Genomic DNA, 14,248 nt, shown 5'->3' with positions numbered 1-14,248 from the left:
CAAATGCCACATCTCATTTGTTCTGGAAGGTGCCTCATAGAGTTCAGTTGCAATAAATTTAACAAACATTTGGATTATATTGCTAAAGACATTATATTCCAGTTGGGGTCTAATACACAGTTGGTCGGCTACGAGGAAGTACAATTTCCATTTAGTTAAAATGTTATTTTTAGGTTTTTTGGTCATGTTTATTCCTCGTTAGTTTTTTTTCTTTTTGTTTGTTTGTAACCATTTCATACTGAATTCTGTTGACAGCTGCAATATAGCAGATCAAATTTTTTATTTTGCAGCAGTATAAGATGACTGCGTATGCTATTAGTTCTGCTGAACAAAAAAGTCTTTAAATGCAGTCTGGACAAAATCTGGTTGTGCCAGTAGGCTAATATTCTGATTTTTCTAAAGTAATTTTTAAGGATATTTGCTATTAAAATTGGTTTTATTAGAAATTATTAGATCCCCAGCTTGTCTTCCTCAATCACCTCTGTTTTACCTTTCTGACATAATTTAAATCCTGCACAGTTGTTACCATTCCTCCTCTACTCATTTTCCTTTTCTAATCCATGTCTGGCCACAGACTGCAGGTGTTGATATCCTCTTAAGTACAGATGGGGTAATAGCTTCAGCTTTAGGAACTACATAAAAGAGTCTTTTTACAGAAAAGAAAGATTCCTGCCTAATTCAAGGCCAGTTTTGCAAAGCAGTTCTTCAGACATGGAATGTGGATGTCCTGTCTGTCCCATCCCCTGTCTTTATTTTCCTGTATCTCTAATGTTCTCTCTACTGTAACTTATATGGACTGAAGCAATGTTTTTTTTTTTTTTAGCCATTAGAGGAAAGGAAATGACATATGGAGAGAATTCAAGTCCCTCCTCATTCCTAGAGAGTCTATCCAGAAAGTTAGCATGCTGAGCTCTGTCCAAGTGTCGTTTCCTGCTCAGAATTGAGAAGGGGAGCTGGGGGTGGGAGGAGAGATGGATACGTAACATTAAATTGCTGCTTCTGATTAACAGCAACATTCTGCAAAAGATTTTACAGTATTGCTTTGAACAGAATTGAACCTCTGCAGCCCAAATATGTGTAGAAATCCACTGATGAAAGAGCTATTTTTACATCTGTTTCATATAGCGGGTAAAAAAGAAGTGGTTTGGATAATGGCAATGTGCCTTGGAGATTATTCAAGATTTTCTGATAACTTTGTACATCCAATCTTCCACATGCCCACAGAGCAGAGTTGCATACTCCTGGTATTATAACTATTTTACCATTCTGAATCTGTACACAAAGCAATCTGTTAGATAACAAAAACAGCCACTTTCCACTATTTTCTCTCTCTCTCTATATATATATATAAATCTCTAAAAAACCTTCAAAAAATGATCCCATGATTTTCATTTCACATTATGATGCAAACTGAGAAAGACATAAAATAAAGTAGAATGCTTCCTCATTACACTGCCTCTTTTGTTGATCTTATAGGTGTAATCCAACCTCTTCCACAGTGAAATCAGGGACATTGATTTTACTTCTAGTATGTCAGTCAACTGAAACTCCCTTCCTGATGCATGATTTATACATCACTTCTGGATCTGGCCCCTTGTTTTATCTAAATGATTAGCACAAGTCCCACTTAATAAGAACCAACAGAATCTTTCTCCACCCTGCTTTAATTTTTCTCTCCTTTCCTCATCCCTTTAAATCCCAACTTCACTTCCCTCCCACCAATGGCACTCCCTAGGGCAGTGGGTGAACTGCAACCTGGAAAGAGGCCACGGCTCTTCCACGAAATCTTCTGGCTTCTGCGGAAGAGCGTCCATTTCCTGGAGCCAGGCTGAGACAGACAGTGCTCTGCAGGCAGCAACAGGACTGGAATCCAGTGACCCTTATTCCAAATGAAGGGCTACAAAACTCACGGTGAATCAGTTTGTTCCCAGCTGTCTACCTGCTGAGTTTCAGCTCCTAGCAGTGCCATACCACAGGTCAATGAGGGTTTGGCAAACACCACAAATCTGCACACTTGTAGCTTCAGTGTTCTGGGGGCTGCTTTTTTCTCTCTTTGTACTTGTGTACCCCCCTCCCAGCCTTCAGAGGGGTCACCTAACTCAAACTTTTCTACACATTGCCCTGAAGGGGAACCAAGCTTTAGTTTTTACCTCAGACCAAAGGGTTAGTGTGTTTCCTATTAGATTTTAAGGGAGAGTCACAACGCTTTCCTCTATAGGCCAAATATCAGCAGTCACACTTAAACTTCACTAATTTCTTCTGTTTTGGACAGTACTTTCCCCCCAACATTGTGTGAACATCTAAAGCTTAGGTCTGAACTTAAAATTTACATTGTACCTTATCACAAAAGAGATTCAAGACTCCTGGGATAATTCAGCGTAAGGATAATTGTGACCATGGGTTAACTAGAGGAATGGACATTGGGATTCCCAGGCTCCAGGTTAATTCTGCCAGGTACTTTCTGAATGTCTGTGGATAACTGTCTTGTATCTCAGTCTGCTCTGCTGCAAAATAGATTTAGAAACAGGAGAGATCTGTGAAATGTTGTTGGCTAGTGAATTTATTTTCCTGTAAACTTACAGCTATTCTTTTCTGCTGATATACCACTGTAGTTCTATGCAATTTAAATCATTCTGTAGAGAGCAGCAGGAAGCAGCTTTGCTTAAGAAACTATTTCAGCTAAATCATAACAAAATAAAAAATAGATTCCTCCTAATTTAACCATTTCTAGCTTTTCCACAGTTTGAACTGTTCTTACTCTGGTGGGAAGTGAACAGACATGCTATTGACCAACAAGGCTGCAAAGCCTCTGCTCTCCTTTTGGAGCTCAACATCTTTGGAACAAGTGGAAGCAATCACAGAGGCATCATCTGCTAGCATCAGGATTTCAGAGGTGGTTACGTTTCTGGATCTCAGACTGAAATCTTGCCATCACTCCACAGATAAAACAGCATTAGCAACAACTGCATTCCAAGCCAGTTGATGTCAGCAGGGGTCTGTTATTGTTGCTCTCAGCACAGAGGAGTTGGCAGACTGACACATAGGCCACCAGACATTTATTCCAGCCCTTGTCCTGAATTAGGCTTTTGCCAAACAAAAGGCAGCTCGCTCTTAAATCTGGCTGAGCAGCACAACAAAAACGGGGCAAAAAAACCCCAAAACTCAATCAACAAACCAAGAACCAGGAACAACAATTCTGCTCTCCCTTTTTGCTCCTACCATGTTTTGGAGCTAGACACTCAGCCTACTGGGTGATTGTGATCCCAACCTCAGAAATAGTTTGCATTTTCTTAGAATAAGGAGTGACTCACCCCAGTCACTTACTCATAATGGCTGTAGATTGTTGCTTGTGGAAATACACACTGCCAAGAACAGGGCTCATTGGTGGATGGGCTGAATGCATTTTTCTTGGATAAAAACAAAGTTTCAGTCCCCAGAAAGTTAATAATTAAGCCACTGAGCTGTCAGACATCTAAAGAAGAATTTGCAGTGTTCTATTATTAACTCAATATTAGATATTTCTGAAACAATTACTTCAGGAAAAAAAAAAGCCACTAGAGAATGCTCTTCACCAAGTGTTCTGCATTCTCATCCCCTTTACTATACACAGAGATAGAAAAGTCAAATTAACTGCATAATAGCTAAAAAGCTAACTAAGCAAATTACCTTTTAAAGTAACAGAACTCCAAGGTTATGACTTTTAAAAGATTATACCTTATTTTCAATATCTAGTCTGGCTAAATACTCAAATTAGCACTGTTTTTTTTTTTTAGCTACATGAGATAGTCTGACTAATTGTATTTCAGTATTTTCTTAGTATGAAAATAAAGTACATCATACCCGAGTGGTCCAGGCTGGAAACTCCACATCAATCTCTCAGAAGCAAAGGAGACTGTGAGGTTGCCTGCAGCACCCTCTACCGGAAGATACAATAGTTAAGTTAAAAAAATTGGAATTGCAGAAAAACTCTAAATTGCCATTCTAAATTCACAAACATGAAGTAGGGGGCAGCAATGACTTCAGTTATGAAAGCTGACTTAACATAATTGCTTTTAAGTAGGTTGTTCTTTTCAGATCTCTACAGACAGTTGCACAGAAAATTACTCCTTTGTAACTGATGCTTTTAGGTCAAAGTTAGAGGTTTTACAACAAAGCAAAGGGCACATGAGGCTTAATTGGGGATTAATAAAAGCCTAGGTTGGTTGTTTGCTTCCCCCACACATAACATTAGAAGCTTTGGCCTTTGTGTACCTTTTGTGACAGGTAAAATCTGACCCCTCTGTTGATAAACCAGTGACAGCCTTGTGAGCATCTCTACAGCCATGTGAGCTGGGAGGAACTCTTAAGCAGCCCAGCAGAAATATGATCACACAGGTGAGATCACAAGCAACTGCTCTGCTGCTAATTATAAGATACAGATCTATATGCAGCTCTATAAGCAAGCTGCTACCTTTTAACATAATCACTGTCCAGCAGTACCTAAATCCATGGGAACTCTGGGAGAACTGCCTACACTTCCAGCTAAAGCTGGAAAACAGGACTACAGTTCTTTCCCACACACACCCCAATCACCTCTACAGACTGAGTAGGCTGCTGTAAGTAACAACTTATAAACAAAAGGACAATAGGTTCCAAGATGAGGCCTTCATTGCTGTTCTTTAGAACATTCAACTGCTTCAAATCATTTCTTATGCTCTATGCTAAAGCTACCTGAACATACTTACAATTTGTTATCTGCTGTACTTACCCCCCTCCACTCTCTCACTTGCAGGTAAGAAGTGCTAATACAGTCTTTTAAGTGTTTCTCCATACAGGAAGAGTTTAGCTCAGTTATGAACAGTTGCAGAAATTTTAGTTCTGCCAAGATACTGAGAGAAAAGCAGCAATTAATTTTTTCTGCATTAACTGAAGCCTGCTTTACACAGAAGTCAGCACTTGGGGTGAAGCTACTTTAAAACCCATATTTCAGAATTTAATTTCATAATTTAGATCTGTATTCTTGCCTTTATACTCTTAAAAGTATACTTACCATATCAAGTTGCCATAAGAGAACAATTGACACAGCTCAATTTGATGTATTGAGATCACTTTATTGAACTTTAAAAGTAAATCCTCTTTAAAAGCCTACTGAGTGTGTATTGATCACAGTAAGAGGTTATGTAAAACATTATAGGTTTTGAAGAGGTTTGCAGAGTAGTGGCTTGGTTTGTTAGAAGCCTGTATTGCCCACTTGCATTCTTATCCCTGACAGGTACAGTAAGAGACAGAAAGAGTAATATTTACAATAAGTAAATTTCAGAAAGTTTACAGTTAGAAATTCACATAATATGTACAGGTTTGAACTGTTCAAGTATGTTTCAGTTGGACAAAGTGCTACAGATCACATAAAAACAGTTTAAAAAAAGAGGAACTAGTAAGACAAAAAGGTGGCAGTCATTCATGTGTCAAATGAGTAGGTGGCTGCAGCATATGGAAGATCTAGAAATTGAAAGTATCTGGAGCATTGCCCTGAATCTGGAAGGTGTAGCTTTCAGCAGTAGTTTCTGGTACAACATTTTGGTCTTCTTCCTCCTAGAAGAAAAAAGAAATAGTATTTTGACCTAGCAGTCAGTGCTAAAATACAAAAGGAGTGTAAAAAGTCATCCTGTAGCAACTTACTTCTGCTGAGAAGTATTTCTCAATCAGGGTGGATGAAGCTTTGTACACATCTTCATTTTCATGTGACTGAAGAGCTTCAATTTTGTCTAGGCCACCACACTCCTCAATCATGAGGCAAAGTTTTTCAGTCTCATTAATCTTCTCAGCAGCCTGCAAGAGACAAACATGGAATAACCACAGCAAAGACAAATGGCACTAACTACTGGACAATTGTTAGCATCACCTTGGACAATGGTTGATTACACTGCAGCCACATACCAGGAAGATATTGGAAATAGCATCCAGAATAACCAGCACAGTTTTGCTGTCTTTAGCTGAGAGAAGGTGCAGCAGAGGTTCAACCACCCCAGCCTGAACCAGGTAAACAATCTGGTCAATTGTTCCTCCACTGGTGTAGTTAGTCACAGCCCAAACAGCTTCCTTTTGAGATTTGAAATCCCCCTGTGAAGGTAAAAGCAGGATATTTGAACACAGATAGTAGTAGTAATAGCAAAAGACTCAACACTAGTGATTAGTTTTGTTTACCTTTCTCAGAATACCAATGAGATAAGGCACAAGACCATGGTCTACAACTTGCTGAATCTGATCCTGACGTCCAGCAGTGATGTTGGACATTGTCCATGCTGCTTCTTTCTGAATGTTGCTTTTATGGTGAGAAAGGAGACTTGGAAAGACAGACAGTGCTCCTGAGTCAATAACAATCTGTGTCTGCTCATCAGTCCCAGTGACAATATTTCCTATGGCTCTTAATGAGGGAGTCTGAAAAAAAATATAGAAAAAGAGCTTTTAGGAAAGCTGTATCATGTAATCTTGCACCAATACAGCCACACTTGGTGCCCCTTCTGCTCCAGCCTTCCCCATTAACAGCTTGATATGCTATGTACTGGTGAGCCAAGTGCCTCACTAGCATTACACATGCAGACTTTAAGCATGCTAAGATCTCACACCCTCACGTGCCACCTGCATGGCTGGTACCTCACCATTATTGGCAGTTCACTGCATCCCAGGAGTTTCACGAGCTGTGGCACCAATCCAGTTTTTACTACAACTTCTATCCTGTCATTAGAACCATCTGTTAGGTAGGAAAGTGCCCAGCACGTGTCTGCTAACACCTCAGCATCATCATGGTGCAGGAGCCGAACCAGAGTTGGGAGAATCTGCTCAATAGCTTCCAGGGGTGGTGCAGGGTTCTTGTTACGACAGAGGTTTGAGAGGGTCCAGGTGACGTTGCGTAAATATCCAGACTGCAGGAGTGGAAATAAATGGTTAGAAATGTTTAGTTACCCGAGTGCTTTTGCACATTTTTAATTATTAATTTAATAATTGAATCATACTGCAGACTTACAGCCAGAGAAGAGAGATCAGGAACAGCTAATAGACTCAGCAGTGGCTCAATGGCACCAAATTTAATAACCAGATCTCTATAGGCAGAACCATCCCCTGGTAAAATAAGAACAATAGCCATGTGAAGACCAGAACAGAAGAACATGTGCATGCAGAACCATTATGGGTTAGAGAAAGGATTCTGCTTAAGGAAGGCCAAAGCAAATAAGAAATAAGGGGAGAAAAGAACTACTGCCATGGTTGAGTCATATGACAAGCATGTGTTTTTCTAATCAAGCTACTGAGCTTAATTTTTAATGTTAGAAAAAGAGAATTTAGCATTTGTGTTTTCTACACAGCTTTACTTAAGAGTTCATAACTAAAGACACACACATTTATTTGAAAAAACATCTAAGCCCTACCACTAGAACTGAGCTCTTCCCATAATTTAAGTTAAAAAAACCCAAAAGACCAATAAGGACAAATTTTAAGAAAACTCCAATCAAGCCAGGCTTTTACTGACCTCATTTTCTCTCTGTGAGGATTCACTGTTTTATGTCACACACAGCTCTTAGAAACCATAATAATACAGCAAATATAGTATTTAACTACATTATTAACTTTGACCATTTGGGGGCCATTTTTTTTGGTTTTTTGGGTTTTTTTTTGTAAGAATGGTATTCAGCACTGGCAGATCAAGCAATCTGGAAAGGCCCATGAGAAACTTCCATATCCAATACTGTCACATCAGTAAGCAGCTGTCTCTAAGCAAGGTTTATTGTCTCATATCCACCTTTTTCCTCCCTTCACCTTTCTAGTCCACACACAGAATAGAGCTAAAGCACAAAAACATTTGAGTGACACTTGTGAAAAAGCCACATTGTGAAATGGTTATAAAGCTCTATGGAAACTGAACTATGGGAGCAATCCACAGGCTGCCAGGTATTGCATGAGCCATCTTACACCAGCTCTGAAGGTAAAAGCTTGTCCACAGCATGCTCTACATTGAGATGTCTGCATGTCTTCACTTGCAAAGGGTCAGCTCAGGGAGCTGCATCACATGGCAGCAGGAATGTCCTCCTTTTTTTTTTTTTTTTAAAAAAAAAAAACAGGTTTGAAACAGTTGTGAAACCTACAGACATACCTGCAATATTTCCCAATGCCCACACAGCCTGTTCACTGATGTGAGTATGGGGAGAGGCCAGCAGTGAAATAAAGGCTGGAATAGCCCCTCCATCCACCACTGCCTTCGTTTGTTCTGATGTGCCAGAAGCAATGTTGGTGAGGGCCCATGCAGATTCAAACTGAATAGGACTGCAGTCTGCTCTACCCAAGAAGGAGACAAATTTGGGAATCAAACCAGCCCGAATTATGTTGTCTATGGGAGGCTGCTTCTCTCTTGAGAGGAGTTTCCTAAGGAGGAAAGCAAAAATAAAGCATTATTTTTGCCTGCAGAGATCCGAACAACAGTTTAAAACAGTCTTGAAAGATCCATAATTAAAAGAAAAAAAAAATTTTTAGCATGCCTTAGCATTCAGGAAAGGCAACACCACAAGACATGAAGAAGAAATACAGAGAAGCTACAGACAAGCTTCCTAAACTTCTGTTAACATTGTTTTTGGCATGCTTACTCCATGAGATTCTGTTCTGACTCTGAAATAAAGCAGGCCTGCAGGAGCCATCTGAATAGCTGGAGTTTTCTCAGCAGAGAGAAGGTTAATGACTGCCAGAGGCAGCACTGCAGCAACATAGAAGCTTGCTAAAGGCTTTTGGGTTTGGAAGGAGAAATTAGTCATACTTTAAACCCCTGTTATCTTACCACTGACATTATTCCAAAGTAGATCACTGCACTCAAATATTGTGCTCAAGTGTTAGCACAGTTTAAATATATTTTACAATAACAAAGAGTTATTTTTACTCCTACGACTCCAAAATGGACAACTGCTTGTTTTGTCACCTCAAAAACCACTAGAAAGAGTTACTATTTCCCTGTAAAATTTTCAGGCATTTTAAATATTCAAAAGCCACATAGTTTTAATAAACTTATGACTAAATAAACCTAAACACTGTCTATAAGGCTGACTTGGGTGTTTGTTGAACCACTGTCTGGTAAGAGCCACAGCTGCTCCCATAAGCAGACACTTCAACTCATAAACTAATTTTTTAACCTTACCAAGTTACTGGTTGGGCAGCTGAACTGGGTACCTCTGAGCTCCTTACCTGGCAGCTTGAGTAGCCTGTAGCTGAAGCTCCATATTGTTACTATGAACTCCTTTGACTATTTCTTCAACTGACCAGTGAGCTGAAACCTGTACAATAAAAAGTTAAGTGAATGTTTTGTTGGGAGAGGCACGTGTCTTCATGACCAATACTACAAGTAGAGCTCAGTTTACAACCACTTCCTTTATTCAGACATTTTACCACTGGGTGAGAGTCCAAAATCTTAACAGTTTTATCTGCAGTTATCTGAGCTACTGAAAGCTCTTTCATCAAGTGCTTCAGGCTACTGCCCAAGCTACATTTTAGGAGTTTTGTCCATCAGATTTGAGCACCTCCTTACCTGATTGCTCCTGTTTTCCTGAAGGGGTGAAGTAGCATCATCTGGTAAAGTGCTGACATTTCTTCTTTTCAGCATCTGGTCATCTTTCTTGGCTTTCCTCAGCTCCACATTCACCTCCATACGCCTCCTTCTCATTTCCTGGGGAATATGCAATCATAGTAAGTTACCAACTTTCACAACTCGTGTTTAAAGAGGTGATGGCTAAATTACTCATTGCATCAAAATACTTACTGTAGTATCCTTTCCTTTGTTCTTGAATCTGTTCAAACGAGCTGCATTGGCATTCTCATTAGTAGACATCTTGCTTATTAGATTTTGAGAAACAGAGAAAAGAAACCAAGCCTGAAAAGAGAACAAACAATAAACATCAAATTTACTCCACAAAAGTTAAAGCCTGGGATCAATACCAGAAAATGACAGACCCTTGTCCGTTTTAGATACAGTAGCAGCCTCTGTCTTGATCAAAGATATTAACAGCTGCCTCTTTAAATGCCTATGTTACAGCAAGCTCTTAGCATTAACACAAAACCAGTTAACACAGGTGCACCATTTTATGACTCTTCTAGCTATGAACATTATCAGTCATTGTTTTTAGAAGCAAAACTGGTCTTTCTTCTCACATACAGCACAGACATACACTATACGTAGATATATATATATATCTATGTATATTATTTTCACAGTGTTATATACCCATACTACACAGACACCTCACAGACAGATCCCCTTTTGATGGGAACAGGGATCTCGTACTGAGAAGATCCGCCGGCGAGAGCTCGCTGCGCTGGTGCAGCCAGCAGCCCATAGTAGCAGCTACACTGGTAACCAGCCAGGCCCCTGCACCTTGCCCAGCTTCAAGGCGACCCACTGCGTACGAACCGGCTCAACTTGACCCAAAGCTCGAACACACACCCCACTCTGGGACGCGCCACCCTGTCAGCCTCACTCCACCTGGAGACCCGAAGGGCTCCAGAGCGAGCCCCTCGTAGGGCCTGCCCTACCGCCAGCAGAGCCCAGTCCCTTCTGACAGACCCGCGCACGAACCTCCGCTTCCCCACCACACCCGGCTTCTCAGTGCCGCAGGTTCCCCCTCCCTGTCCCCGTGGCCGGCACCTGAACCGCAAAGCTCCGCGCTCCAGCCGCTCTCTGGCCAGCACCGCTCCCAGCTGCTCGCACGCTGCCGCTGCCACTGCCCCGGGGCCCTCCAGGCGGGATTTAAATTTCCCGCGCCCTCGCCCTGCCATTGGCCAGTTCGAGCCATAGCAACCTCCTGATTGGCCAGTTTGAAATGCAGCTCGGTCTCGCGATGAAGGGGAAACGCATCGGTACCGGAAGAGCTGAGGAAGCACCACGGGTTGGAGTACCCGTCCTGGCCTCAGAACTACAACTCCCGGCATGCAACGCGATGCGCTCCGGGGAGCCTCCCCCTCGGCCGCTGGGCGGGAGGCGGCGCACGGCATGCTGGGATTTGTAGTTTCGCGGAGGGGTGGGTGTGCTGGGGACCACCCAGGGAAGGTGGAGCGGCTGAAGGGCCCTGGGTGGGGTGAGAAGAGGGAGATTTCCAGGCTCTGAGCAGTAACATTTCATTTCCTCACAACGAGCCTAATTTCTACCTCAGTAACCATAAGGTCATTGTGATGTTTTCCTGAGACTCCCTGTGTCGTCTCCTGAATACGTGGGGCACAGGAACTTAAACAAGATGCGAGATCGCAATTTAAAATGATTCGATGGTAATCAGGACAGGTAAAGGTTAAAACATAGGGAATAATGAAAAAACCGTGCCTGTCCCTGTGGCATGCCGAGGAAATTGACAGATTTGGGATTGTTTTATATCAATTTGGCCTACACACAAGGGCTGGGATCCAAAGGAACACCCCCATTTCACAGGAGAACCATAAAACCTGGGGGGAAAACACGATTCAACCAGCAGCTGAGGCACCTCAATAGTTTATAGCTGGGCTCAATGATCTTAAAGTTCTTTTCCATCCTAAATGATTCTGTGATTCTATTCTAAGATGCACAGGAATACATCTCATAAATCATTACAATGAACCGTGTCTACTGATACACACTAGTTGATGATTTTTATATAAGAATTAACAATGACATTTTATACAGTTTGTTATGGGCCTTCTGGTTCAGAGTTTTTCAAATAAAACCATCATAAAAGCATTGAAGCATTAATAGGGAAGTCAGAAGGGAAAGCACATGGTTCACAGAGATACTGAAAAGCACTAATCTGACAGGAAAAAAACCAAACAAACAGCTCAAAAGTAGAAACTAAGGTAAAACACCTGGTGCACAGAAGGATCGTCGGGCCAGTGTGAGGGAAAGTCCATCGGGTCATAAATTGCTGGAAAGCACGTAGTCTGGAACAGGATAAACTGGACTAGTGAGACTTGACGCGATTGCAGAGATTTCCAGGACAGCAGAGGGGCTGCCAGTGATTTGGGAACTCGAGGCGGCTGTGTACCAGGTGCTGCAGGCTGATACGGGGAGATATCTTGGGAGTGAAATGTCACAGCTCCGAGGGCTGTCACCAACACAGGAAAGTGACAGAGCAGTGGATGCAGGCCGGGGAGCCGGCGGTGAGCGGTCTGACCGCCCCTAAGCTGGGGCTGAGGTAACGGGGGACAGCGGAGAGCGCGCAGGAGGAGGGAAAAAGAGCTGAGAGAGCGGGAAGCCCCATGAGGGGAGGAAGCCAAGCCTGGAGCCGACGGGACACGGTGGAGCTAACGGCAGCGTAACACAGGAACCGGCGGGAGGGCCGGGAAAGGCGCAAATCCCGGGTGACTCCCGTGAGGGGAAGGAGCTCAGGGCGGGCGAGGGTCCCCGGTACCGCCCCGCGCGGAGCTCCTGAGGGGAGGGCACGCGCCACGGGTAACGGCCGCCGCGCGCGGACCCCGGGAGGGACAAGGAGCGGGGGGGGCGGGGCCTCGCGGTCACGAGCGGGGAGAACGTGAGCGCCCGGCGAGGGGCGGGGCCAGCGCGGGTTCGGGCGGGGCTGTTACTGCGCGGCGCGGGAAGCGCTGTCAGGGTGACCCAGTGGCCTAATGGATAAGGCATCAGCCTCCGGAGCTGGGGATTGTGGGTTCGAGTCCCATCTGGGTCGGGCCGGTCTTTGTTTTGTGGCCCTGTGGCGGAGCCCCCTCAGCCCTTCCCGCTCCGCTGCTCCTCAGTATCTGCAGCCCGCAGCTTCCACAACTCTTTTAGCAGCCGCAGGCCGGTCCGGTAGGGAAGGCCAGAACCGGAGCCGGGAGCCCGATCTGCCGTGGGACGAAACCCACGCACGTCCTTAAATGTCCCTCACCGCAGCCACGGCGCTGGCAGGGGGGTTCGGTCCAGTCCCGCCGGTACCGCGGCTCTTCAGACACCGAGCCCGATGCCGCCGCCTCCCCCCTTCGCGCGGAGATCCTGAGGTACCGGATCGGCTCCTCCCGGGGCCTCTCGCCCTCAGGACGGGTCGTGAGGCGGCCGGAGCGGCCCTGAGGCCGGTGAGTGACCCGGGAGCCCAGGCGGGCCGGGCCCGGTTGGCGGTTCTGCTCCGGGCTGAGGGGCGGGAAGGGCAGAGGCATCGCCGTGTCCCGGCCGGGGTCACACTGCGGGACCTCCAGAGCCTCTGTGCTAAATTCGCCGTGGTTTCCTGAGGTCTGCAGGTCCGGGACGTGTCGGTCCCTGTGCTCCTCAGAACCGGGAGTCCTGCTCCGAAAGTTTTGTCCTTTCTTCGCTGCCTCTGGCACCCCTGGAGCTACTTGTGTGACAGGAACGCTCCAGCTGGCGTTCAAGGTTCTGCCCAAATAGAGTCTGGAGAAGCTCAATATTAATACAGACGTAGCCATATGTTAATATGGGTTGGATTACACGACCACTTAATTCACAAAGGAGTACAGAGGTCTGCAGGACACTCAGGAATCTGTTCATCCCTCCCTCCCTCCCTCCCTCCCTCCATCTCTCCATCTCTCCATCCCTCCATCCCTTCCTCCATCCATCCATCCATCCATCCATCCATCCATCCATCCATCCCTCCATCCATCCCTCCATCCATCCATCCCTTCCTCCATCCATCCATCCATCCATCCATCCATGCTCAGCAGGAACCTCTCACACCTGAGACTCCTCTCACTTGCTGCAGGCACTGATTCGAGCAGGAGATTAGGTACAACTCTGCCTCACCTCTCCCTCACCTTTAGTTTAAATTTCTATTTCTATAATAGCCAGCTTGGGATGCTTTTGGAATTAAAATGTTTAAAAGAACAATGAGGGGGAGGGAGAAAAAGATTAACAAATGCTGCAGTAAAAATATAAAACTGAGTTAGAGATGTGTTAAAAATTAATTTATTTTGCATACTAATTTGGCTTATTTTATGTCTTCACCCTTGAGATAAAGCTCTTTACTTTTAAGACTTTTATTAAGCTGCTTAATGAAGGCAGCACAAAACAAACAGTGTTTAAAATAGGCAATAGCTGGACCACCTTACAAAGGCATTACTGATGGGCAGATTTTCTGTTGGGAATGAGTTTCAGGAGCTGGGATAGAGTGTTTTTCTGGGATTTTAAATTATTTGTCTCACCTTAAAGGCCTGGATGAGTTCACTGGCAGAAGGAACTAGTGAGATTATCTGTCACTACAGATATCTTGTCTAGCAATAAGGTCACCCATTTCAACTGAGAGCATAGGAATAAGCCTACTTAATTCAGTAGCTCAAA

At 44.0% G+C, this 14,248-nt stretch overlaps 1 protein-coding gene and 1 non-coding gene across 3 annotated transcripts; one reads left to right on the top strand and one right to left on the bottom strand.

Annotated features, from left to right (window-relative positions):
- Positions 1-5,069: 5,069 nt before the first annotated feature.
- On the bottom strand, positions 5,070-13,017 carry KPNA2 (karyopherin subunit alpha 2). 2 transcript variants are annotated; one of them, XM_071764189.1, is made up of 11 exons: positions 12,833-13,017; positions 9,773-9,883; positions 9,542-9,679; positions 9,202-9,290; positions 8,126-8,394; positions 7,004-7,098; positions 6,639-6,902; positions 6,184-6,417; positions 5,917-6,099; positions 5,659-5,808; positions 5,070-5,571 (listed from the first exon to the last, which is right to left on the bottom strand). In XM_071764189.1, exons 2-11 carry the CDS (start codon positions 9,839-9,841, stop codon positions 5,479-5,481), a joined length of 1,584 nt encoding a protein of 527 aa, XP_071620290.1. In that variant the 5' UTR covers positions 9,842-9,883; positions 12,833-13,017; the 3' UTR covers positions 5,070-5,478. The 2 variants fall into 2 exon arrangements, with proteins under 2 accessions (XP_071620290.1, XP_071620291.1); XM_071764190.1 differs by lacking the exon at positions 12,833-13,017 and adding an exon at positions 10,655-10,747.
- Positions 12,581-12,653, top strand: TRNAR-CCG (transfer RNA arginine (anticodon CCG)). The gene has a single exon. It is a non-coding gene; the product is annotated as a tRNA-Arg (tRNA).
- Positions 13,018-14,248: the final 1,231 nt, after the last annotated feature.

The sequence above is a fragment of the Heliangelus exortis genome, chromosome 20 (genome assembly GCF_036169615.1).
Source record: "Heliangelus exortis chromosome 20, bHelExo1.hap1, whole genome shotgun sequence".
NCBI lineage: Eukaryota > Metazoa > Chordata > Aves > Apodiformes > Trochilidae > Heliangelus > Heliangelus exortis.
This window is presented reverse-complemented; position numbering and strand designations above follow the sequence as displayed.

Bases quoted from the DNA above. Each gene is read 5' to 3' on its own strand.
- KPNA2 (XM_071764189.1), bottom strand. From the start codon at position 9,841: ATGTCTACTAATGAGAATGCCAATGCAGCTCGTTTGAACAGATTCAAG. The intron at 8,395-9,201 runs GTAAGGAGCTCA...TTTCCTCCTTAG, and splicing joins CAGGCTACTCAAGCTGCCAG to GAAACTCCTCTCAAGAGAGA. The intron at 5,809-5,916 runs GTATGTGGCTGC...TGTCTCTTGCAG, and splicing joins CTATTTCCAATATCTTCCTG to GCTGCTGAGAAGATTAATGA.